Source organism: Hordeum vulgare, chromosome 2H (assembly GCF_904849725.1).
Source record: "Hordeum vulgare subsp. vulgare chromosome 2H, MorexV3_pseudomolecules_assembly, whole genome shotgun sequence".
NCBI lineage: Eukaryota > Viridiplantae > Streptophyta > Magnoliopsida > Poales > Poaceae > Hordeum > Hordeum vulgare.
In genome coordinates this window covers 574,559,639-574,587,390 of record NC_058519.1, presented here as the reverse complement: position 1 = coordinate 574,587,390, position 27,752 = coordinate 574,559,639, and the positions used below count along the sequence as shown (strand labels likewise).

The 27,752-nt window shown below is 44.1% G+C and overlaps 2 protein-coding genes across 3 annotated transcripts; both read left to right on the top strand.

Moving 5' to 3' along the window:
• Window positions 1-12,826: 12,826 nt before the first annotated feature.
• LOC123427405 (AUGMIN subunit 6-like) lies at window positions 12,827-15,550 on the top strand. The gene has a single exon (XM_045111438.1). It carries the CDS (start codon window positions 12,998-13,000, stop codon window positions 15,113-15,115), a length of 2,118 nt encoding a protein of 705 aa, XP_044967373.1. The 5' UTR covers window positions 12,827-12,997; the 3' UTR covers window positions 15,116-15,550.
• A 1,126-nt stretch (window positions 15,551-16,676) lies between these two features.
• LOC123427406 (probable carboxylesterase 12) lies at window positions 16,677-20,079 on the top strand. Of its 2 annotated transcripts, none has more exons than XM_045111441.1 (2): window positions 16,677-17,830; window positions 19,869-20,079. In XM_045111441.1, the coding sequence occupies exon 1, from the start codon at window positions 16,834-16,836 to the stop codon at window positions 17,806-17,808; it is 975 nt and encodes a 324-aa protein (XP_044967376.1). In that variant the 5' UTR covers window positions 16,677-16,833; the 3' UTR covers window positions 17,809-17,830; window positions 19,869-20,079. The 2 variants fall into 2 exon arrangements, with proteins under 2 accessions (XP_044967376.1, XP_044967375.1); XM_045111440.1 differs by lacking the exon at window positions 19,869-20,079 and adding an exon at window positions 18,997-19,245 and having other exon boundaries at window positions 16,678-17,830.
• Window positions 20,080-27,752: the final 7,673 nt, after the last annotated feature.

Sequence of the window (27,752 nt, the reverse complement as noted above, 5' to 3'; positions counted from 1 at the left end):
TCCGCCACCACCCCCTGGTGGCGGTGGGCAAGCTTGTGGGCACCTCGTGTGCCTCTCGGACTCCGTTTTCTTGCGGAGGACTCCTTCTGGCCCAGAAAAATCAATATATAGTCGCCCGAAGGTTTTGATCTCCGTATCGCGCAGTTTTCCTCTGTTTTCGTTTCGAGCTTGTTTCTGACGCAGATCTAGGTCAAGATGTCTTCTCAAGATTCAGAGGGAGAGAGCTATGTGGCTGACTACCTTGCTAACCCCAAGGTCTATGGGGACTTGGAACCATATGGCTGGACCACTGATGAGGAAGAGGACTATGAGCCCAAAGAGAAGGAGCAAATGAGTTCCGATGAAGAGGAGGCTCCTCTACCTCAACCTGCAAACACCCATGTGGAGTTCAAGAAGTCAAGCCTCCCTGACCATAGGAAGAAGCCTAAGACCTTGTTTATCCCTTCTCGTTTCTTGCAGGAGAGTAAGCAGGAGCTCTGCCATAGAGTTTTGAAACTTGAGGAGGAAAATGACGATCTAAGGGAGCAGAACTTTTTGCTCAAGTGGAAATTAGACAAGCTCAAGACTGCTCCAACAACACCACCATCACCACCAAAGGAAGACAACTAAGCATTGGTATGAGCAATCCCCTTGGCTTCTGCCAAGCTTGGGGGAGTTGCCCTGGTATCGTATCACCTTTATATCTTTTGCTTTTACCTTTGTTTTAGTTCTTTCCTTTACAGTTTTTATTTCTTCTTTTAGAGAATAAGTCTTTAGTTTTTAGTTTTTAGTTTGAGTCTTATGCTTTTGTCTCTCCCCCGATGTATTCGATCTTACGAGCCATATAATAAAGAGTTTCTTAGTCAAGGGCTTTGCTTTGTGCCATGATCAAAAGTATGAAAAGAACGATAGCATGAAAGATCATGAGACGATCTTATGGAAAGTGATAACTTCACTTACGACATGTATGACGATTGAAACATATTGATAGTAAATCAACATAGACATTAGTCATTGTTGCAATTAATAAGAAGTAATAAGGAAAGAGAGTTTCACATATAAATATATCATCTTAGACACTTTTTACAATTGTGAGCACTCACCAAACTATTACATGCCTAGGAGTAGATGTTGGACAAGGAAGACAACATAATGAATTGTGTTTGCTTGGTTCCAAACAATGTTATATGATTAGAGATCCCTTAGCATGTGACGATTGCTTCCACCTCATTTTAGCCAAAACTCCCGCACCAAGTAGAGATACTACTTGTGCATCCAGAAACCTCCAACCCAGTTTTGCCATGAGAGTCCACCATACCTACCTATGGATTGAATAAGATCCTTCAAGTAAGTTGTCATCGGTGCAAGCAAGAAAAATTGCTCTCTAATATGTATGATCTATTAGTGTGTGGAAAATAAGCTTTGTACGAACCTGTGATGAGGAATACATAAAAGCGACAGACTGCATAATAAAGTTCTTTATCACAGGAGGCAATATAAAGTGACGTTCCTCCGCACTAAGAGGACACGCATTCAAACCTCAAAAGTGCATGACAACCTCTGCTTCCCTCTGCGAAGGGCCTATCTTGTAACTTTACTTTTTACCCTTGTAAGAGTCATGGTGATCTTCACCAATTCCCTTTTTGCCTTTGTCTTGGCTACTGTCACATGCTTGGGAAAGATCTATAGTCATATATCAACTTGGAGTTGAGTACTCATGCTTTATTATTGTTGACTTTACCCTTGAGGTAAATGGTTGGGAGGCAAAACTATAAGCCCCTATCTTCCTCTGTGTCCAGCTGAAACTTTGACACCATGAGTATCACGTGAGTTGTAACAATTGTGGAAAACAAAAGAGATGATTGAGTATGTGGGTTTTCCTTACAAGCTCTTATTTGACTCTTTCTGATGTTGTGATAAATTGCAATTGCTTCAATGACTATGGTTTATTGTTGGTTACTTCTCGGTAAAGTTTTTGCTTCATGCTTTGCTTTGTGAAGGAATTGTTACTTTCCCATAAGAATCTTTATGTTGTATTGTTGCTCTATGTGTGATCATGATGCCCTCATGTTCGTATTATGTTTTATCGACACCTTCGTCCCCAAACATGTGGACGTGTTTATGGAACTTGGTTTTCGCTTGAGGACAAGCGAGGTCTAAGCTTGGGGGAGTTGATACGTCCATTTTGCATCATGCCTTCATGTTGATATTTATTGCTTTTTGGGATGTTATATTACTTGTGGTACCATATTTATGCATTTTTTCCTCTTATTTTGCAAGGATTATGTGAAGAGGGAGAATTCAGGCAGCTGGAATTCTGGACTAGAAAAGGAGCAAATCCTAGTCCACTATTCTGCACATCTCCAAATGCCCTGAAAATTTACGTGGATTTTTTCTGGAATATATTAAAAATACTGGGCGAAAGAACTACCGGAGGGGGGCCACCAGGGCTCCATAAGCTTGCCCACCGCCACCACCCCCTGGTGGCGTAGGGCAGGCTTGTGGGCTGCCTGAAGGCCCACTAGCCCCCCTCTTTTGCTATATGAAGCGTCCTGGTCTGGAAAAAATCAATAGGGAGCTTTTTCGTGGTTTCTCCGGCGCCACGAGGCGGAACTTGAGCAGATCCAATCTAGACCTCCGGCGGGACGATCCTGCCGGGGAAACTTCCCTCCCGGAGGGGGAAATCGTCGCCATCGTCATCACCAACACTCCTCTCGTCGGAGGGGATGCATCTTCATCAACATCTTCATCAACACCATCTCCTCTCCAATCCCTAGTTCATCTCTTGTAACCAATCTTCATCTCGCGACTCCGATTGGTACTTGTAAGGTTGCTAGTAGTGTTGATTACTCTTTGTAGTTGATGCTAGTTGGATTATTTGGTGGAAGAGTTTATGTTCAGATCCTTGATCCTATTCATTACACCTCTGGTCATGATTATGATTATGTCTTGTGAGTAATTACTTTTGTTCTTGAGGACATGGGATAAGTCATGTTAATAATAGTCATGTGAATTTGATATTTGTTCGGTATTTTGATATGATGTATGTTGTTTTTCCTCTAGTGGTGTTATGTGAACGTTGACTACATAACACTTCACCATATTTGGGCCTAGAGGAAGGCATTGGGAAGTAGTAAGTAGATGATGGGTTGCTGGAGTGACAGAAGCTTAAACCCCAGTCTATGCGTTGCTTTGTGAGGGGCCGATTTGGATCCACTAGTTTACTGCTATGGTTAGACTTTGTCTTAATTCTTCTTTTGTAGTTGCGGATGCTTGCGAGAGAGGTTAATCATAAGTGGGATGCTTGTCCAAGTAAGGGTATTACCCAAGCGCTGGTCCACCCACATATCAAACTATCAAAGTAACGAACGCGAATCATATGAACATGATGAAACTAGCATGACAGAAATTCCCGTGTGTCCTCGGGAGCGTTTTTCCTCCTATAAGACTTTGTTCAGGCTTGTCCCTTGCTACAAAAGGGATTGGGACACTTGCTGCACCGTTGCTACTACTTGTTACTTGTTACTCTTTGCTTCCTACGTTTCACCTCGCTACACAATCACTTGTTACCGCTACTTTCAGTGCTTGCAGTTTTTACCTTGCTGAAATCCGTTTATCAGAGCCTTCTGCTCCTCGTTGGGTTCGACACTCTTATTTAATGAAAGGACTACAATTGATCCCCTATACTTGTGGGTCATCAATAAGCTCGAACCCAAAGCGGATAAATGCATCTTCATAGGATACCCAAAACATTTGGGTACATCTCCTATCTCAGATCCGGAAGCAAAGTGTTTGTTCTAGAAACGGGTCCTTTCTCGAGGATAAGTTTCTCTCGAAGGAATTGAGTGGGAGGATGGTGGAAACTTGATGAGGTTATTGAACCGTCACTTCAACCAGTGTGTAGCAGGGCGCATGAAGTTGTTCCTGTGGCGCCTACACCAATTGAAGTGGAAGCTAATGATAGTGATCATGAAACTTTGGATCAAGTTACTACAAGTCTCGTAGGTCGACAAGGTCACGTACTGCTACAGAGTGGTACGGTAACCCTGTCTTGGAGGTCATGTTGTTAGACAACAGTGAACCCACGAGCTATGGAGAAGCGATGGAGGGCCCGGATTCCGGCAAATGGTTCGAAGCCATGAAATCCGAGAGAGGATCCATGTATGAAACCTAAGTGTGGACTTTGGAAGAACTACTTGATGGTCATAAGACTGTTAAGTACATATGGATCTTTAAAAGGAAGACGGGCGATGGTGGTGACAAGTCAACATTAAGAAAGCTCGACTTGTCTCAAAGATGTTTGCGACAAGTTCAAAGAGTTGACTATGATGAGACTTTCTCACTCGTAGCGATGCTAAAAGTCTGTTGCAATTATGTTAGCAGTTGGCATTATTTATGAAATCTTGCGGATAGGATGTCAAAACATTGTTTCCTCAACGGTTTCCTTGAGGAAATGTTGTATGTGATACAACCAGAAGGTTTTGTCGATCCTAAGGATGCTAACAAGTATCCAAGCTCCAGTGATCCTTCTATGGACTCGAGAAAGCATCTCGGAGTTGGAATAAGTACTTTGATGAGTGATCAAAACTTTTGGTTTTATACAAAGTTTATGAGAAACTTGTATTTCCAAGAAAGTGAGTGGGAGCACTATAGAATTTCTGATGAGTATATGTGGTTGAAATATTGTTGATCGGAAATGATGTAGAATTTCTGGAAAGCATATAGGGTTGTTTGAAAAGTGTTTTTCAAAGGAAAACCTAGATTAAGCTACTTGAACATTGAGCATCAATATCTATAGATATAGATCAAGACGCTTGATAAGAGTTTCAATGAAATGCATGCCTTGACAAGTTTTTGAAGGAGTTCAAAATAGATCGACAAAGAAGGGGTTCTTGACTGTGTTGTAAGGTGCAAATTTGAGTAAGACTCAAAACCCGACCATGGCAGAAGAAAGAGAAAGGACAAAGGTCGTCCCCTAGGCCTTAGTCGTAGGCTCTGAAGTATGCCATGCTGTGTACCGCACCTGATGTGTGCCTTACCATGAGTCTGTCAAGCGGTACAAAGAGTGCTCCATGATTGAGTCACTGAACATCGGTCAAAAGTTATCCTTAGTAACTAGTGGACTAAGGAATTTTTTTTCTCGATTATGGAGGTGATTAAGGAGTTCGTCGTAAAGGGTTACGTCGATGCAAGCTTTGACACTAATTCGGATGACTTTGAGTAGTAAACCGGATTCGTATAGTGGAGCAGTCATTTGGAATAATTCCAAATGGCGCGTAGTAGCAGCATCTATAGGATGACATAGAGATTTGTAAAGCACACACGGATCTTAAAGGTTCAGATCCGTTGACTAAAAACCTCTCTCACAAGCAAGACATGATCGAACCCCAGAACTGTATGGGTGTTAGATTCATTACAATCACATAGTGATGTGAACTAGATTATTGACTCTAGTGCAAGTGGGAGACTGTTGGAAATATGCCCTAGAGCAATAATAAATTGGTTATTATTATATTTCCTTATTCATGCTAATCGTTTATTATCCATGCTGGAATTGTATTGATTGGAAACTCAAATACATGTGTGGATACATAGACAACACACTGTCCCTAGTGAGCCTCTAGTTGACTATCTCCTTGACCAAAGATGGTCAAGGTTTCCTGGCCATAGACAAGTGTTGTCACTTGATAACGGGATCACATCATTAGGAGAATGATGTGATGGATAAAGACCCAAACTATAAACGTAGCATATGATCGTGTCAGTTTATTGCTACTATTTTCTGCATGTCAATGTATCTGTTCCTATGACCATGAGATCATGCAACTCCCGGACACCGGAGGAATACCTTGTGTGTATCAAACGTCGCAACGTAACTGGGTGACTATAAAGGTGCTCTACAGGTATCTCCGAAGGTGTCTGTTGGGTTGGCATGGATCAAGACTGGGGTATGTCACTCCGTGTGATGGAGAGGTATCTCGGGGCCCACTCGGTAATACAACATCACAACAAGCCTTGCAAGCAATGTGACTAAGAAGTTAGTTATGGGATCTTGTATTACGAAACGAGTAAAGAGGCTTGCCGGTAACGAGATCGAACTAGGTATGGAGATACTGACGATTGAATCTCTGTCAAGTAACATACCGAAGGACAAAGGGAATAGCATACGAGATTAACTGAATCCTTGACATAGAGGTTCAACCGATAGAGATCTTCGTAGAATATGTAGGAGCCAATACGGATATCCAGGTACCGCTATTGGTTATTGACCGGGGAGTGTCTCAGGTCATGTGTGCATAATTCTCGAACCCGCAGGGTCTGCACACTTAAGGTTCGGTGATGTTTCGGTATAGTTAAGTTATAGGTGTTGGTGACCGAAGGTTGTTCGGAGTCCTGGATGAGATCTTGGATGTCACGAGGAGCTCCGGAATGGTCCGGAGGTAAAGATTGATATATAGGAAGTCCTGCTTTGGTCATCCAAAAAGTTTCGGACTCGTTGGTAGTGTACCGGGAGTGCCAGGAGGGTACCAGGGACCATCGGGAGGGGTGTCACGCCCCAAGGGGCCTTATGGGTTGTGGGAGGATACACACCAGCCCCTAGTGGGCTGACATAAGCTCCCACTAAGGCCCATGAGGTTTGAGGATAAAAAACACAAGGTGGAAGGAGTTTCCAAGTGGGAAGGAGGAGTCGTCCTAATCCTACTTGGATTGGAGGAGGACTCCTCCTCTCCTCCTTGCGCCAAGGAAAGGAGCCAGCCCTAGTGCGCAACCTCCTCCCTCCCTCCTCCTATATATACTAGAGTTTTTTGAGGGTTTTGAGACATAGAAAAATAGCCACGTGCTGACCTCTCTCTCTGGATCTGTTTCTCCTCTAGTCTAGTTTCAGCGGTGCTTAGGCGAAGCCCTGCTTGAATAGTTTCACCTCCACCACCACCACGCCGTCGTACTGGAGAACTCATCTACCTCTCTGCCCCTCTTTCTGGATCAAGAAGGCGGATATCGTCATCGAGTTGTACGTGTGCTGAACGCGGAGGTGCCGTCCGTTCGGCACTAGATCGGGATGGATCGTGATGGGATCACGGGACGGATCGTGATGAGATCGCGGGACGTGCTGCGATTTGGATCGCGAAGATGTTCCACTACATCAACCGCGTTATATACGCTTCCGCTTAGTGATCTACAAGGGTACGTAGATGCACTGTCCCCTCTCGTAGATGATCATCACCATGGATATGTATTGCGTGTGCGTAGGATTTTTTTTGTTTCCCATGCAACGTTCCCCAACACCACGTAGTTGCATTAGGAGAGCTTTCATACACTTATAGCTCTAGTACATCCCATGCATAGCAATCCCTACTCCTCGCATTGGCATCGATCGTAAGGCCTCTCCATTGCCACATTGATGTGAGACTTTCTACACTCTTTATCTTGCTTATAAACCCATATCATCATTCTCTTTGCCATCCAAAGTGTTAAGTCCATGGCTCACGCTCATGTATTGAGTGAAATTGAAAAGGTTGAAGCGAAAAAAAGTATGATACAAGTGCTTGATTTGGCATGAGGGTGCTCATGATTTATACTTTATGTTAGGAAGGCCGAGCTATGCCATGCCTAAATTATTAAATAATTAGGAATAGCATTCTTTAGCTTCCTTTATTTTGAAAGGTAATGATTACTTTCTAGCATTCTTGCACATTATCATTTTGATATTTAACAATTAAATCGCTTTCCAATATTCATACCACAAATAATTACATAATTAAAATGTGTTAGGTATCATTTCACATCAAAAAAATCTGTTTTTATCATTTACCTACTCGAGGACGAGTAGGAATCAAGCTTGGGGATGCTGAAACATCTCCAATGTATCGATAATTTTTAATTGTTTCATGCTATTATATTATCAATCGTGTATCCTTTATATTTCATGTTATATTGTTTTTATGGACTAAACTATTAACTCAGTGCCTAGTACGAGTCATGTTTTTTTCATGTTTTAGGTTTTTTAGGAAATCCATACCAAATGAAGTCCTAACACGACGAACCTTTTTGACAATTTTTTCTAGACAAAAAGAGACCCTGGAAGCATGAGGAGAAGGACGGACGCTCCACAAGGGAGCCACAAGGCAAGAGCGCGCCAAGGTGCCTTGTGCCCCCTGTGGCTGTGTTTAATCTAAAACTACTCCTATAAATTCGCATATATACAGAAACCCTCGTAACGAGACCCAAAACAATTTTGTCGCCACCACCAGCCTTTGTTCTTCCATGATCCCATATGAAGGCTTTTTCGGTAATCTAGGGCATCTTCATCAACCTTGTTGCGTCCATGATGATGTGTGAATAGTTTCTTCGGGGCCTATGGGTTCATAACAATAGCTAGATCTCTCTCTCTATATATATATATATGATCTTCAATACAATGTTCTCCTTGGAGATCTATTTGATGTAATTGTTGTGGTGCGTTTGTTGGGATCATATAAATTGTGGGTTAATGTTGAGATGATTCATTGAAATTAATTGAGTATTTTCAGATATGTTATGTGTAATTTTATAGTTATGTATGTCTACGAGTTTTCTCTTGTCGGGTTATTGAGTAGATCATTAAAGGGAGTGGTGCATATTAGTGGCTTCAATCTTGTGGTGTCCTTAGTCTATGATAGAAGGGGTTGCAAGGCATGCACTTTATTGTTTCTACTAAGTATAAACGATGGGGTTAGAACACATTTCTTGATCTTACTTTGCCTACATTATGTCATCTTGCTTAAAGCGTTACTTTGTTTGTCATGAACTTAATACTTTCAGATGCATGTTGGATAGTGTTCTTAGCGTGGAGTAATATTACTAGATACAATTGGATGATGGTCTACTTGTAACGAACTTAATGCCTATATATGAATTATGCCACCAAGAATAAACATAACTATGTCATTTTTTATCGATCGCTCAATAATAATTTGTTTACCTACTCATGCTATGCTTTTTAGAGAGATGCCTCTAGTGAACGCTATGCCCACTGGGTAAATTCTCCATTAATACTAAAAACTACAATTTCTCGTTGTTTTATTTTCCTAATTATTTTATTTTATTTTATTTATATAACTATCAATACCACATTTAATCCTTGCAATCAACGAGAACAAGGGGATTGACAACCCTTTGCCTTCGTTGGGTGCAAGCATTTGATTTGTGTGTGTGTGTGCAGGTATTTTTTATGTTGTTTATGTGTCGTCTCCTTCTGGTTTGATAACCTTGGTTCTTAACTCAGGGAAATATTATCTGCTATTATACTGCTTCACCCTTCCTATTCAAGGAAACCCCAACATGTACACCAAGTAGCAAGCATTTGTCGTCATTTTTTTCTCTGTTACACAACTCTTCATTTAAATAAGTCACCCCACCTATTAGTGACTGAAAGGATGATAACTCACACAGGCTTACCCCTTTGATGGTAGGCTAGTTTCGCTTTATGCCTTTGACATCACCTCGATACACTGGATTTTCCGTTTAAATTTAAATAGATAAATTTGTTTGTCTACAAGAATTGATTCTTTTTTGCCTTTGGTTGGTATTGAAATTATCTTTCTATTAGTATGGTTGTTGAATTTTTCTTGCACATTATAATATTATTTTTCCTTTTCTTGTGTGTATGCTATTAGAATAACAACCCTATTATATATTTTAGAGCGATTAGACCACCCTTACAACCCCCCTGGTCAAGGTAATCCTTCTAAACCTATGTTTTTATGACATGTGATGGATCTTGATATTTTGTATCATTTTGCTATGGAAATAAATGCATATTCTTGTTTTATAAAAATGTTTGCAAAGATAGTTTCTTTTGATACTTGATTCATATGAATTTTGAATAAAAGTATGGTAATATTTTCATGCTAGAATAAGCTTTCGTATACTTGCATTTTATATGATTTTATTTGATCATGTGGTTTATATGATCATATTGACCCTTTAGTGTACACTCCCACTCTCAATGTAAGGTTTAAGTCCTTACTGGTATAGTAGTAAAATTTGTGATCTTAGGGTTTATCTTGGTGAGGCATCTCCGAGAAAGGTTTTCGTCACATGGGTGCAATGTACGACCTATTCAAACCCAAAAACTATTTGAATAGCCGTGTCCATGGTATCGACGGTGTCGGGATTAATCACACTTTTGATCTAAGCTAAAATTTAGGAAACAATCAACACGTAAAAATAAATCTCCACCGTAAGTTGTATCAAAAAGTGGTGGGACTTCTTCTTTTGCTTCTTGGTCAATGTGTCGGTTTAATTGGTTGATATTTTGTGGGTTATCCATGCCACCTTATTGCTTTGCATATCACTGTACCTGGTCTAATATCCTTGCATAATGTCACTCAGTGATAGTGAGTGAGAAGATCTTGGTTCCATTAGTGATGGTGTAAGCCGTTACAAGTGTGGTAAAAAAATCTGTTGATCCCACTAAATTCTTGAAGTCCAACGACCCTTGTTTCAGTGGTTCGATCTGAAATATATTAGCGTGATCACATTGAATTTTGAAGTGTTAAAAGACCCTCATTTCAATTGTTCTTTCTGAAATATATTGTATTGTGATCCCATTCGACCTGTAGTATCTAACAATGCTTGATTCATTGGTTTCTTTTCTGTACTCTTGGTTGATTCTTACTTTCCAGTTCAATTACGTTCAACAATGAAGTCCAAATCCAGTGAAATTGTAACGATCCCCATTTAATTTGGTGATAAGTTGCTTACCTTACGTTGTTCCCAACTTCCCAGTTATTTGACATTGCTCCCACCTTCCCTTTAGTTTATGTTGACCCTGGCTTGTCATTTAAATCATGCATTGAGTGATGCCCCATACTCGAGATGTTGCATTAAACGTGTAATCTAGTTGAACACACTGCTTTATTTTCTTTTGCGTTACTTTTATCTGGATCTGGTGTTTTCCTTGGATTTGCCGGTTTGTGTGGATTCAATGTCCATCTTGTTGCTTGGTTTCATTTGCATGCGACTACTTTCATAGTATTCATCTGGCTTGTCGATTTGGCCAAATAATGAAGATGATGTGCATGCTTGTGGGGGATGTTGTTGAGTTCGCTGACTAAGATGTGTCTCGAGAGTATCCATTCTTTTTGGAGTCCTACTACTGATTGCATTTCTTTTCTCGTTTAAGAGTTTACTACTCATCAAGGCTTACTGTGCCTAACTAGTGTATAGATGTTGAGATACCATGTATAACTTTCAACCACCACACTATTGTTGTAATATTCAGAAATTATGGTCTTGTATCAATAATATATTATGGTTTGGTATTTCCATTATCAAGTGAATGTTTTCTAGATGATATGATCTCTGGGCTAGTACACATTAGAACCAATTAAATGAATTGGTGTGCCATAGTTAGCACATGGCAACTATCACCCCAGAAATCAGTCTCAAGACAAACAGGAACTGCAACTTGAGGTTGAAGGTTCGGGATCTCAACAAGAGCTTGTCGTTTGTTTAAGGGTGGGACGACTTCACCATCACTCACCAGTGAAGATCGACTAGTTGCTCACCTTCAAGGTCGTGGCTGAAGATACTTTCGACGTGAACGTCTTTGATCTTTTCGACTCAGGGGTGGTGCTCAAGTGCGATAAGCACAACTCAACCCTTGCAATGCTCGGAGATTAATGTTTGTTCAACAACGACATCAAATCAAACATCCACGACATCACAAATCAGATATAAACGGCGACATCAAATCAGACAAATCAAATGTTTACAAACACGTTCGGACGTGTCCGCGGACAGTGGTAGAGGAGCTTGTCATTCAACCATATGCATCAAATCTGGATAGCAGGGTGGGCCAGACTCGGCTGCTCAGACCCATAGAAAAAAACAAATGAGTTGTAAGAACATACTTTCTCCGTCTCAAAATTCTTATCTTAGATTTGTTTAGATATGTATGTACCTAGTCAAGTTTTAGTATTTAGATACATCCATTTATAGACAAAGCTAAAACAAAAAAATTAGGACGAAGAGAGTATAATTCAACTGACAGTGGGCCAAGCGAATTATCGCGCACCCAAAAGATCCCCATGTTTGGGTGGGATTTAGCGGATTTTAAAGTTCTGAACTGGTCCGTTGTTTGAAGCATTTTATTGAATGGCTATCGTTGTCCGACATTTAGGAAGGTTTTGAGATGCATGTAGTTGTTCCTATAAAAAACACTACCTTCGTATTAAACTGTAAGACATTTTTCCACACTATGACAATGTCAAAAAAGCTTTATGATTCTTTGTTTGTTCGCTGCTGAGAGCTGCAACCGCAAGTGCAACTGTTGCATGGGTCGAGGGAGCGACGAGCACGGCCGACGAAGACAAGGACCGAACGAGGACGACCACTGAAGGGACATGAGGCATCGGGGGGAAGCTGCACGAGACGACGAGGTGCAGGGGAGCTAGCCGAGCGCGATATGCATGAGGAGGAAGAAGATATGGGGCGAATCTTTTTTTCTTTGCTAGATCCAACGACCCGGACTAGCATCCGTCGGCTAGGGTGTGACCGGCCCAAACTTTAGATCGGTCATGCCGACGCCTATGAATGCGTGAGAAATAAAATAATGGAAATGGCCCAAACTTTAGATCGGTCATGCCGACGCCTATGAATGCGTGAGAAATAAAATAATGGAAATAAACTATATAGAAATTATAGATAAAATGAAAAATCTTGTCCCACATAGATCCACAACATGAGTAGCGTCCACTTCACCTTGCGCCATTCGGCATCCTATCCTTGGTACCGGACTGAACAAGGACAAGATTGGCCTCTTCGTAGCGAGCCCGAGCCGGCCCTGAAGAAAATGGTTGCCATTTCGACTCGACCCGGCTGGCCTGCTTTTCTTTGTTTGTTTGTTCGCCTCCCACCTCCACCTCCCCCTCCCCCTCCCCCTCGCGAGATCTCCCGACTCCAATGCCGCCCGCCTCCTCCCGCTCCTCCCAAACCTAGCCCCAACCCAGCCACCCAGTAGAAGCCGGCGGCCATGTCGACGGATCGGGAGAAGGAGCGGGAGGCGGAGCTGGAGGGCGCCATGTACACCAACTGCCTCCTCCTCGGCCTCGATCCCGCCGTCCTCGGCTCCCCCGCCGGCGCCGTCCCCACGCGCGTCGGCCTCTTCCGCCACTCCAACCCTCGCCTCGGCGAGCAGCTCCTCTACTTCCTCCTGTCCTCGCTCCGCGGCCCCGCGCAGTCCGCCAAGGACTTCGACAAGGTGTGGCCCATCTTTGATTCCGCGCAGTCGAGGGAGTTCCGCAAGATCGTGCAGGGCGTCATCAGCGAGCTGGAGCAGCAGGGGGCGCTGCCGCGGAGCAACTCCAGGGTTTCGTCCCTCGCCACCTGCTGCGGGCCGAGGTTCGTTGAGCTTTTGTGGCAGCTCTCTGTCCATGCCTTAAGGGAGGTCCACAGGAGGACGTTTCCGGCTGATGCAGCATCAAATCCGCTGCCGGCAGCGCTCACAGATGTCTCTTATCTTCATGCTGCCGCATTGCTTCCTGTAACCAAGGCAAGGATTGCTCTGGAGAGGCGGAAATTTCTGGAGAATGCAAATATTGCTGTTCAAAGGCAAGCAACCTGGTCGAATTTAGCCCATGAAATGACTGCTGAATTCCGAAGTCTATGCGCTGAAGAGGCATGTCTGCAGCAGGAGTTAGAGAAGCTGCAAGCTATGAGAAACAGAGCCAAGCTAGAGGGTGAGCTGTGGGATGAACGCATCTCAAGCTCGTCGGGACAGAATTCACATCTGGTATCTAAGGCGACACGTTTGTGGGAATCGATATTGGCTCGCCAAGGCCAGCATGAAGTTTTAGCTTCCGGGCCAATTGAAGATCTTATAGCACATCGTGAGCATAGGTACCGTATATCTGGATCGCAGTTGCTAGCAGCAATGGATATGGGTTCAAGCCTTCCACATTCTCTAAATTTGGACAAGCAGGAGCAGATATCTCTGTTCCAGGGAAAGGAAGAAGCCGTTTCTTCAAGATTAGATGATAGGAATGGGCGTGCCCAACAAACTGTGGATGTAGCTGAAATTCTTCGACGTTGGACTCATGCTTTGCAGCGTATTCATAAACAATCTCTTCATTTGGCCAAAGCAAATGATGGGGAGGGGCCAGAATTACTCCGCAGTGTGTCTGACGGCGAAACTAGTAGCCATGCTGACTCATTAACTGCAACGTTGGCCGAACATCGCCAGCATTTAGTCAGTATTCAGGGTCTAATTAACCAACTCAAAGAAGCTATTCCAGCAATGCAGCAGTCAATAGCAGAACTTTCAGAAGAAGTGAATAGTGTACCGAGTAATCCAATGGATCAAACAAACTCTAGACAGTTGTCTGTGCGAAATACAGTGCTCGGAAGATCAGAAGAAAGCAGCAGCCAAGTTTCAGAGATGACTTCTAAGCTCTCTTCAATACACATTGACAAGGCTGGGAGCAGTCCTGCTCTGAAGCTTCCTCCTTTATTTAGCCTGACTCCAAGTTCTTCTGGAAAAGGAATACAGACACAAAGGCGGAATGCCCTAACACGCCAACCTAGCAAAGAAATTATGCCGGAAGAGAAAGCACTTATTCACCCCTCAACCAAAGATCACGCAAATGGTTCAGCGCACGAAAATGATGGTTATTTTGCTCATGACATCAGACGTTCTGTTCGTGAAGCCGCTCTGTCAAAGCCATTGAGCAGCATGGAGGGTCCACAAGACAAGAGTAGCGATGATGGTTCAGAGCACTTTTTCATTCCCCTGTCAACAGTTGCTTCAAGGAAGGATGTGGGTGCTGTGGCAAATCGAAGAAAACAAAGGACAGGTCTACCGTCATCACAGTCGAAATTGCCCAAGAGCACAGGTGACCTTTACTTCAATCCTGACAGCCCAATGCCTGCAGCCCCAGCTCTGTCAGGTAAACTGAATGGCCATGACGATCCAAGCAATGCTGCAAACTTCTTTGATCCAGTCAATGGTCGGTCGTTTATGACGGATGATGCTCTTGATCAAGTGTTCTCCCCGCCACCTATGTTGGAGCCTTCCTTGTTCCACGACACGTACGCATACGAGGACTTGCTTGCACCATTATCAGAAACTGATGCGGCTTTAATGGAGCATTAGGCTTTAAGTGTACAATATGTAATGCTTTAGCCACTGCCTAAAGCTTCAGTGCTTAAGTGCAGCCCAGAGGATTTGATGGCTTATGTTCAACTGGGGTGAACCCTTTGGACTTGTGCTGGTTAAGTTGCATGCCAGTTGCCACCAGCTCCTGAGAGGGATCAGGGATGCTGCTGCATCCGATGTTGTGCGATTCTGTTTGAAGAGAAGGGCGCCAAGAGGTGATGATATGGATGCATGGGATGGTGTGTGCAGTAAAAAAAATGCCCGATCTTATGTATTTAGTGTATACATCATTTGTGTTTGTGTTGTGGTGAATTTATCCTCTTATTCAAGTGCCTGTTTTGATTTCGTTGTTCCAGTTGTTATGCTGCGGGTGTTGTGTGGTTCTTCCATATCTTCACTTTCAGGCTATTGGAGTGTGATGGATTGAGAAAATAGTTAACTCTTGCTCCCTCTGATCCATATTAATTATCGCTGATTTATTATAAAATAGCACTCTGCTTTTAAATATAAATATTTTCAAAAAAATTAATTTGAACTACATACTGAGCAAAATGACTTATATTTAGGAACGTAGGGAGTAATAGATAATTCTAGAGGGAGTGAATTCAACAGTATCACTACTTCCTCTGGTCGGTTTATTAAGTCAGATTTGGGATTTTAGCTCTTTGATTCATGTTTTTCTGTGACATTTTACATATGTTTTGTTATCCAAATTGCCCCGACCTGCAGAGTATAAGAAATTGAGGGAGGATTGCTGTAAGAAAATTGAGAGAGGATTGCTGCGTTGCGGCTGTTCTGGAAGCTTGACGCATTTGGTAGGCTGCATACAACCCAAAATCAAACGGTCATTTTCATCATTGGATGCTTGGAATAAAAAGCGCATCATTTGTCAGGCTTGTGCAAACCTTTAAAAAGCGCATCATTTGTCAGGCTTGTGCATACCTTTAGGAGTAGAGGGTTGCTACAGGATAGCATCCACACCACTGTGGAAGAGCAAGTAACCATTTTTTTTTATGTTATTGGTCATAACTAGAGGTTTAGGTTGCGCACAGCACCTTCAGAAGACAAATGAAGACCATCTCCAGCTACTTAAGGCAAGTGCTCTATGATGTTGGGGGAACTCAAAGAAGAGATAATCATGTCATCAACCGGCCAGACGGCTAATAAGATTCGAACGTACCCAAAGTGATATCGATACTTCAAGGTTAGCACTGACAATATGTAGTTCGTGCCTTTGAAAGCTTAATGCAGACAACCAAACTATATGTAAATATTATTTTCAGCCTATATTTGCTTAGACAAACCTAATTAAAACAAATATGCAAAATGCTTATAACAGAGATGCGAACCAAACGCATATTTGTTGAGTCGCGAGAAAGCGAGGCGAGGGAGCCTTCCGCTGTGCTTCGCTCGCTGTCTTGGCCCGCGCTGTCCTGTTCAGTGCAAGGTGTGATTGATACCAAAAGTCCACCACTGCAAAGAAGATTTATCTGCAGATAAATTAAATAACTATCGGATGGTGTGATTACTCCTTATAAAATGGTTCGTCCAGACTGCGAGCTGACGTGTTTGATCGGTACCGGTGCACCAAAACGGAGTAGTATATCGTAACCCATCGAGCAAGCTGCAGCTCTGCTACGATAACCCATCACAGAACCTGGGAAGCTCTCTCACTACGCCGCGAAGCCAAAGGCCGCCGTCCGCCGTCCGCCGTCATGGACCCAAGCTCCGAGATCGTGTACGACATGCCCGGTTTCATACGCATCCACAAGAGCGGCCGGGTGGAGCGCTTGCGAGGCACCGAGACCGTCCCGCCCTCCCCCTCCGGCGACCCCGCCAACGGCGTCGCCTCCAAGGACGTCGTCCTCGACCCCGCGGCCAGCATCTCCGCCCGCCTCTACCTTCCCGCCGCCGCCGCCGCGGAGCCTGGCAAGAAGTTCCCCGTCGTCGTCTACTTCCACGGCGGCGCGTTCGTTGTCCACACGGCGGCCTCCCCGATCTACCACAAGTACGCCGCGTCCCTAGCCGCCGCCGCGCCCGCGGTCGTCGTCTCCGTCGACTACCGTCTCGCTCCGGAGCACCCCCTCCCGGCCGCCTACGACGACGCCTTCGCGGCCCTCAGGGCGACCGTGGCCGCGTGCCGCCCGGACGGCGCCGAGCCGTGGCTCGCGGTGCACGGCGACGCATCCCGTGTTGTCCTCGCCGGCGACAGCGCCGGGGCCAACATGGCGCACAACACGGCGATAAGGCTGCGGAAGGAAGGCATCGGGGGCTACGGCGACAAGGTCAGCGGCGTCGCGCTCTTGCATTCCTACTTCTGGGGGACTGAACCGGTGGGCGGCGAATCCCCGGACGCCGCCTTCTACTACCCCGGCGACATGGAGCGCGTGTGGGATGTGGCCTGCGGCGGCGACTTCAACCGCGATCACCGGTACATCAACCCGGCGACGTCGCCGGAGGAGTGGCGCCAGCTCGGGTCCGGCCGCGTGCTGGTCACCACGGCGGAGTTGTGCTGGTTCGTGGAGAGGGCTCGCGCGTACGCCGAGGGGATCAAGGCGTGCGGGTGGGCCGGAGAGCTCGAGTTCTACGAGACCAAGGGCGAGAGTCACACCTACTTCCTGTTCAATCCCGACTGCGATGATGCCACCAAGGAGCTGGCCGTCGTGGCCGACTTCGTCAGGCGCTGCTGAGTTTGCTTCGCTTGCTCATCCGGTGAGTGATTCAGTAACAAGGAACACGTAATTTCTACTCTAGTTTGGTCATTGATTACACGGAGGGAAACAATAATTGCTCCTCTGAATCAGTTGCCAGTTGCAACTTCATTGCCTGGTCGGAGCAAAATTGACTGAACTGATAGAGTATTTTGGTTGATTTTCAATTTTCAATTTAATGCTACCTCCGAATTCAAAATAAATGCTGCAGTTTTGAACCGAGGTTAATTCAAAATTGATATTTATTATGAATCAGAGGTGGTATATTGCAAGGGAAAAGGTGACGCTCTACCCACTGGTGTTTCATCGTCCCATCCGCCTCCTCACGCTTGGGACGCATGTCCTTGCGGGACCAACTCGTTCTTATCCTCACAACAACGACCATGCTTTCCATTCCCGAAGTATCTCGCTGGAATCCTTTTCCCTTTCGTCCACCCCGTCTTCTTTCATCTCTCCTAATCTCTTTCCTGTGAGCCCACGCCATTCATCCATCTCCTGTGAGCCTCATCCCTTGAGTAGATCCGTAACTGAGTTTCTGCAACAACAACGTTGTTACGATTGACGGCGGCGAAGCTAGTGCAAGTAGGGACAATGACGAATTTCTGCTACTTGGTCTCTGTTTTAAAAAATTGGAACAAATATCTTGTTACAAAAGTTTTCTGCAACCTGACATATATTGCAAAAGTTTTCTGCAACATGCCTTTGTTGCAAAAGTTTCTTCCGCAATAGTGCCTATGTTGTAAACAGATGAAAAAATAATCTACAACCTGACCTATGTTGCAAAAGTTTTCTGCAACGTAACATTTGTTGCAAAAGTTTTCTGAAAAAGAATCGTACGGTTGGCGACCTCATAATCTTACGGGTCAGGACAGCATGCTTGTTTCTGCAAGTGAAACGTTGTTTTAGAATTTTATGTGATGGATGGTGACGACCGAGCTAAAGATCGGACGATGTACGTGCGCACATCAAACGGCTAATCGGATGACGGATGATTACGCCTAGTAGTCCCCATATGAAGGAAACAAATCCGCCGTGGTGGGGACTCATCCGAGGCTTAAGGCTTAAATCCGAGTGGTTGTATGCGCTTTAGTTTAGGTATATATAATCTGAAATTGTTCATAACGATTTTATTTTTGATAAAACTTTTTTTTATCTAATTTTGTGCAGGCTATTTTCAAGCCTATCAGTAGGATCCTTATGTGTAATGCTACTGCAGCGTCTAGCGGCATTGAAGTCTCTGACCTGTTTGTTGTAGATAGTGTTCCATTGATATGGACAGCGGTCCTGTTATAGGATTAGAGAAGCACGAGGATTTCATATAATTTTATTACCTCTGATTGTACTAGCCTTTTCTAATCTTTGTACGATTTGGATTTTTAGACTTTGAAATTATAGATGGGTGTGTGCATCAATCTATGTGGAGGTCAGGGTTTACCCTCTTTTCTAAAAAGAAAAACATAAAGGAAACATGATGTGTAAAAGAAAAATATACTGAAGAACATGATCTCTGAAGATCATTTACCGACGAGGAAAGCGACTACCTGGTCCATCAGTTGCTTGGACTCATAACACATCCAGTGGCGAAGCCAGGAATAATTTTAAGGTGTGGCGAAATGTATGAATGAAAAAAAACCATGTACAACTCATCTATGGAAGTGTTCAGTAAAATACTAGATATATATTAATTGGTGTTCAACAAATACAACCAAAATCAAAACATAAGTATTGTCTCTCTAAATACCTCATTTGATGAAGATTACATGGATGATTGATTGCCAATGTATCATCTATATTACCTAGACGGGCATAAATATGACCTAAAAACATAAAAACCATAGATAAATCATGAATTAGTAACTAGTAGGATATAATGAGATAAACCACATTATTGTGAACATAGTTAGAAAGAATACATACCCATAATGAAGATTTATTTTCCTTAAATAGAACGTGGCAATGGCATTCTTCTACCTTTATGTTGAAATTCCTTCTTAATTTCAGCAAGATCAATTCCTTTAAATATCTCTCTCTCGATGTAGCACACCATTAAGTCATCAAGCCAACCATTGGACATCTTGCTGCGCAAATCGGTCTTGATGATCTTCATTGCTGAGAAGGCCCTTTCAACCGATGCCGTTGCCACCGGTAGAAGCAACCCCAACTCAATAAGGCGATAAACCATAGGGAACATAATATTTTTTTCAAGTTCAAACATTTTTTTGGCTAGGGTTGCAAGATCATGGCAAACTCTAAAGTCATCATGTCTTCTCATATGGTTGATGAACAGCTCGAGTTCAATTTTTATACGCTTACGATCATCATTGGAGAAATCTGCATCATAGATGTCTATTAGCTTAGCAACTTTGTCCAAATCAAACTTGGAAAATGAGTCTCTTGGGTCAAGACAAGCAAATCCACAAAGCAGTTCTGAAGCCATGTCATTAAAGCGATGATCAAGCTCTGTGGTGATAGAATCTATCGCTGCAAAGAAGGTATCAACACGAAAAAAATGTTCTTGAGTAACATTATTTCTCCCTCCTTTTCTTGATCGACCGAATCTCGGTACAACTTCATCCATATTTGGTACTGGAATATCATTAGCATTACAAAAGATCTTGACATCTTCAAAAAGTGGTTCCCAACCATGGTTCCTCAAGTTGGCCAAGGAAGACTTCACATCTGTAACCAAAGACATAGCTTGAACAATATTTTGATCCTTCCGTTGGAGGAGTTGTGACAACTGATTTGTAATGCGAAGGATTTGCAACATCAACTTCATGATGAACACAAAGCTAAAAGACTCCATTATCTGCACCAAACCTCCCGCCCTTGATGGATTACGCTCATCCTCATGCACAATAGTTAGCACTTCTATGACTGCATCCCACATTGATTCAATGCGAGCTAGTGTTTTATAATGAGAGCCCCATCTTGTATCTCCTGGTCTAGCCAATGATGTTTCTTGGTTTTTTCCTCTTCCTGAGAAAATTTCTCCACTCTCTAACTTAGCCAACAAATTTATGCGTTGTTGATCAAGCAATATATCCTTCCTCTTGCAAGACGAACCAGCGGCGTTCACAATCAGCGTCACATATTCAAAGAAATCCTCAATGGAAGAACAACATCTCGAGACAGCAACAACTACAAGCTGCAATCGATGGGCAAAACAATGCATATAGAAAGCATATGGGTTTTCATCTCGGACAAGTTTCTGAACACTATTAAATTCTCCCCTCATATTAGATGCTCCATCATACCCTTGCCCTCGTAAATTTGCAATAAGTAGCCCATTCTTACCAAGAACCTCAACTAGTGCTTTCTTTAGTGCTTCTGATGTGGTCTCCTTGACATGCTTGATACCCAAAAATCTTTCAATAACTTCTCCCTTGTTCATATACCTGTAAGGCATAGAAGAAATAATACAATTAGTTAATTAGAAAAAGGTGATTATAAGGCAAAATATGGAACATAATCAAGTAACCAGTGGCTTACCTCACAACCAAGGCCATCTGCTCTTTAACTGAAATATCACGAGATTCATCAACAAGAACTGAAAAAAGGTTATCCCCCATCTCTTGTTTTATTGCTCTTCGGACCGCATCTCCACAACTTTTGGCAAGTTGTTTTTGAATTGTTGAAGAAATCATTTGTGCATTTCCTGGACATAGCTCATCAAACGCAATTCTCACTTCCTCCTTCCTTGCTTTGTACCAATCAAGCATCTCTAGAAAATTACCCTTATTTAAAGAAAGGGCAGATTCATTGTGACCACGAAATGGTTCACCTTGCAATGCAAGAAAACTTACAATCCCCAAAGATGTTTCCAAACGGGTCTCATACTTGATTAATGATTCTTTGTTATAGATGGTAACCTTACGCTCCAGACTTGAACTTTGATTTTTGAAATCTTCATATGCTGTCCTTGCTTGATTGTGGACACTCCCAGGGCCACCAACATGAAGAGGAAATGCTTTGTATGCATTCTTCCAAGTACTGTAGCCCTCTTTCGTGAAGGTAGTATGACCAAATTTTTCATCCACCGGATCTTGTCTAAAAAGAAAACAATAAAAGCAATAGGCTGCATTATTTTTGACGCTATATTCTAACCAAGGATTTTTTTCATACCACGCTTCACGAAAGGCCCTCTCAAAATGATCACGTTCATAAGTATGACCAACCGGTCGAGTTGGACCCTTTACCACATACGCCAATCTAATTTCATCTCTAATGTTGGGATGAAAATTATTGATTGGAACTCGAAGCCCAGGATCAGGCTCGATGTGGTCAGGATGCAATTCTTCAATGAACTTGCCTTCTCCCTCTTCTCTAGCTATGGGTTCATCCTCAACATAATTTTCCCCTTCAGTCCGTGCATTTTCTTGAGGCGCAGGCTCTTCTTCTCGTTGTTCAGTGGCTACTTCCGAAGTTGGAGCTGGGCTCGAGGTTCTAGTGTCGGTGGCTTTGGCAAAAATAGTTTTTAAATCTGTAAGAAAACATAAGAGTTGTGTATCAGTGTATGTTATCAAGCAAGTAAAATTAGTACATGACACGGTTAAACTGATGCGATGAAGTGGACAAAATAAACTAAATTATACCTTTCATTACATACTTAACCCTCTTCTTCGGCGGGGGCGTCATCTACAACTGCAAATCCGGTGAACTCGCCGAGTCGTGGCCGTCGCCTCGCTGATCGCAGACTCGCGGAGTCCCTTCGTCGCCTTGCCGGTCGCTGGCTTTCGGCGGGTGATTGCTGGCTGCCAGGCTGTTCGCTGCCGTGCGTTCGTGCAGGCTGCAGGCAGGTGTCCAGGGCGCAAGTGTTCAGAGATGGCCGGGCTCTTTGAGAGCAGGATCGGTGTAGTAGATGAGCAGGATCGGCCTCGTACAGTCTACTCGTGAACCTTGTTCCTTCTCATGCGCCCCAGCAATTTCGTGACGAGCACCGTGCGGCCGTGCCCCGTGCGGCGTGCAGACTGCAGTACTGGCGGCGTGCCCTAGCTAGCCTCCCACCCTGACTGTATTAGATGATTAGATCAAACCTGCAGTTTCGTGCCGTGCGTGTGGGCTTCAGCGGTTCAGCCGTCCCTTGCCCAGGGCCCAATAGGAGGTACGCTACTACAGCCTGAAACTACTACGCTACTACAGCCTGAAACTACTACGCTACTACAAAACGTTGTTACCAGCCTGAAACTAGTAGTATATATAGGTATTTATACAACTGGCTAGGTATGGCGATGGCCAAACCATGCCATATAGCTAGCTTCGCCCCTGAACACATCCCTCTCACTTGGACTCCATCTTACAGGTATAAAGGTGACTCTGCCTTTGGATGAGATGAGATGAAATGTTGTTGGAGAAGACAAATGGTGGCGTGTCTTAGCAATAGCTAAACTAATTACCATATGATTATTGGTGATGTTGGAACATGGTTAACTTGATCATGAAGATCAATTCATGCATGCAATCAAATTACATAAAAGAATTTAAAATATGCAATCTGAATTGCAGATTTAAGATGAAGTACATGATTGACAAATTGGAGTTCCGACGAGGCATATTACAAGAGGTCTCGTCGTCTCATGTCTACAACTAATACTAGCAAATGTTGGAACTCAATCAAGCAAAACCCAAACGATTAAATCAACGCCCTAACAGGGTATTTAAGGACAAAGGGGGACAAAGGGACAAAGGGACAAAGGGGGTTTGGTAAGCCCAAGGAGGGGGTGAATCCACCATAGGTCGGTTTCCTCTACACGTATGAAACTTTAAAGGGCATGTAGCATTTTAGTCCAGAATATGGGCGTGGCACAAAAGTGAGGTGAAGCGGGTGGCGAAAATATGCAAACAATTGTTCTAGGTACATGGAAAACTTGCAAAATAATAAAAATGGTCATGACAGTAACTCATTCACAAGATTTGAGTGGTGTAGTTTATCAAAAACATCATGAAATTTACCACGTTTTTATAGACAGTTTTTTTCATAGTTTTTACATGTGTCTCTCTCAATTCTCATTGAAGTTTTGCCAAGTGTAGCTACAAAGCATGGTAATTTTCTAAACATGGCTTAGTAATGTTATATGGCAATTATAAGATAACATGCCTATCCAAAACATGGCATTTTTTATGGTGACATGGCACGTTTTTTCAAATGACATGGCAACAATTTAGAAACTTGGAGCCCCCACCCAACACCATTTGAGCTTCTGGTCGACCACTTCGGGAGGCGGCAATGAAGGCAACGGGTTATGCCCAACGGTGGCTGCTTTCTGCAGCGAGCCGCTTGGAAGTTTTGGTTGCGCGAGTCCCCTTCACCACCAGCACCACTCCCCTCCAATCCAAAAGGGGCAGCTTTGGCCCGGCGGTCATGGACCTACGCCACCTCATGTGTTCATGGCCGGCCGACACCACTTCTGTGCTCTTTACGGCTCCTTTGGTTGGTGGGCTCATCGGCGTCTCCGCACCATCACCACCCTGCTGGTGTCTTGGTTAGCTGTCCATCCCGGCGCATCTTCGTCTCCGGCATTCCCTGTGAGCCGCGTCCCCTTCCAGCTCCTTGGTCCATCGGTGCCCCTCTTGCTCCGATCCGGTATCTCGGATTTGCGCTCCCTTCCAGCTCCAGGCTCGTCCACGGCTATGCCCTCCGTCCCATCCCCGCTACATCTGATTCTTCCCAGCTACACAACTCCGTCCTCCTTCGGAGCTTGCGCGTCAAGCGACGCCCGGTACATGCCTCGTCGTCGGGTGTGGCTCTCCTTCCTGCAGTTGCAATTCCAGCCTACGCATGATGATCTCTTCTTCGATTTATGTTCCGTCGGCTTGGGTTCGCTCAGAATTTGGCTAGGGCAAAATCCATGCATCTTACGATGGCGTTGTCATGGCCGTTTTCCGTGCCCCTCTTCGAGCATCGGGGGGAACCCTAGATCCGCTTTTTCGGATCGAACAAAGATGACGGTTCGGTGTCGTTCCCCTTCGTGAAGGTGTTGTGTGTTGGAAATATGCCCTAGAGGGAATACTAAAATGGTTATTATCACATTTCCTTGTTCATGATAATCGTCTATTGTTCATGCTATAATTGTATTAACATCAAACAGTAATGCATATGTGAATAAATAGATCGTAATGTGTCCCTAGCAAGCCTCTAGTTGGCTAGCTCGTTGATCAATAGATGATCATGGTTTCCTGATCATGGACATTAGATGTCATTGATAACGGGATCACATCATTGGGAGAATGATGTGATGGACAAGACCCAATCCTAAGCATAGTACTAGATCGTATTGTTCGTATGCTAAAGCTTTTCTAATGTCAAGTGTCTTTTTCTTCGACGTGAGATTGTGCAACTCCCGGATACCGTAGGAGTGCTTTGGGTGTATCAAACGTCACAGCGTAACTAGGTGACTATAAAGGTGCACTACGGGTACCTCTGAAAGTGTCTGTTGGGTTGGTACAAATCGAGATCGGGATTTGTCACTCCGTGTGACAGAGAGGTATCTCTGGGCCCACTCGGTAGAACATCATCATGAGCTCAATGTGACTAAGGAGTTAGTCACACGATGACGTGCTACAGAACGAGTAAAGAGACTTACCGGTAACGAGATTGAACAAGGTATAGGTATACCAACGATCGAATCTCGGGCAAGTTCTATACCGACAGACAAAGGGAATTGTATACGGGATTGATCGAATCCTTGACATCGTGGTTCATCCGATGAGATCATCATGGAACGTTTGGGAGCCACCATGGGTATCTAGATCCCGCTGATGGTTATTGGTCGGAGAACGTCTCGGTCATGTCTACATGCTTTCCGAACCCGTAGGGTCTACACACTTAAGGCTCGATGACGCTAGGGTTATAGGGAAATGTTATACGAGGTTACCGAAAGTTGTTCGGAGTCCCGGATGAGATCCCGGACGTTATGAGGAGCTCCGGAATGGTCTGGAGGGAAAGATTGATATATAGGATGGATGGTTTTGGACACCGGAAATGTTTCCGGCGTCACCGGTAGCGTACCAGGACCACCGGGACCACCGGAAATGGTCCCGGGGGTCCACCGGGAGGGGCCACCAGGCCCAGGAGGTAGCGTGGGCCAAAAGGGGGAGGGCAACCAGCCCAAAGTGGGCTGGTGCGCCTCCCACAAGAGGCCCAAGGCGCGGGAGGGAGAGAAGGGGGGAAACCCTGGCGCTGGTGGGCCTAAGGCCCACCTAAGGGGTGCGCCACCCCCTCCCCCTGCCCTAGATGCCGCACCTCCCATCTAGGGGGCTGCCGCACCACCTAAGGGGGAAACCCTAGGGGTGGCACCCCCTCCTCTCCTCCTATAAATAGAGAGGGGTTTGGGGCTGTTTTCTGCTACTTCTCAAACAACAACGCCAGAAATTGACACGTTGACGGAGATTGGGCTTGCATTGGTTTTTCCTTGAAGAGGAAAGGGTGATGCAGCACAGGAGCAGTAAGTATTTCCCTCAGTTTGAGAACCAAGGTATCGATCCAGAAGGAGTGTCTCATCAAGTCCACAGTACCTGCGCAAACACAAACAAACTTGCACCCAACGCTTCAAAGGGCTTGTCAATCCCTTCAAGATTGTTTGCAAAAGTGAGATCTGAAGGCGGAAAGTGCAACGTAGTAAAAAGTGTAAGGCTGAAAATATGGTGTGGAGTAGACCCTGGGGGCCATAGTGTTCACTAGAGGCTTCTCTCAAAATAGCAAGTATTACGGTGGGTGAACAAATTACTGTCGAGCAATTGATAGAACCGCACAAAGTCATGACGATATCTAAGGCAATGATCTAGCATATAGGCATCACGTCCGAGACAACTAGACCGATACTTTCTGTATCTACTACTATTACTCCACACATCGACGGCTATCCAGCATGCATCTAGTGTATTGAGTTCATGACGAACAGAGTAACGCTTTAAGCAAGATGACATGATGTAGAGGGATAATCTCAAACCAATGATGAAAACCCCATCTTTTTACCCTTGATGGCAACAACACGATACGTGCCTCGCTACCCCTTCTGTCACTCGGTGAGGTCACCGCACGGTATGAACCCAAAACCAAGCACTTCTCCCATTGCAAGAATCATAGATCTAGTTGGCCAAACAAAACCCACAACTCGAAGAGAATTACAAGGATATGAAATCATGCATAAGAGAGATCAGAAGAAACTCAAATAAGATTCATAGATAATCTGATCATAAATCCACAATTCATCGGATCTCGAGAAACACACCGCAAAAGAAGATTACATCAAATAGATCTCTATGAAGATCATGGAGAACTTTGTATTGAAGATCCAAGAGAGAGAAGAAGCCATCTAGTTACTAGCTATGGACCCATAGGTCTATGGTGAACTACTCATGCATCATCAGAGAGGTCATGGTTGTCACGCCCAAGATGCGACCCTATCCTCAATTTGGCACGAGGGCCTCGTTAGGGATAGAAGCGCATCTCATCGGGTCGCAAGAATGGATATCGTTACAAGTACATGTACTGAAAAGAAGAGATATATAACAGAATTGGCTTACACTCACCACAAGCTACATGAGAGTCACATCAGTACATTACATAATCATCCAGAGTAAGAGCAAGATCCGACTACGAATGAAAACAAACGAGAAAAGAAGAACGACGTCCATCCTTGCTATCCCAGGCTGCCGGCCTGGAACCCATCCTAGATCGATGAAGAAGAAGAAGAAGCAACTCCAAATGTACAATCAACGCGCTCGCGTCGAGTAACCTTTACCTGTACCTGCAACTGGTGCTGTAGTAATCTGTGAGCCACAGGGGACTCAACAATCTCATTTCCAAAGGTATCAAGACTAGCAAAGCTTATTAGGTGAGGCATGGTTAAGTGGTGAGGTTGCAGCAGCGGCTAAGCATATATTTATGGTGGATAACTTACGAGTACAAGAAAATAAGAGAG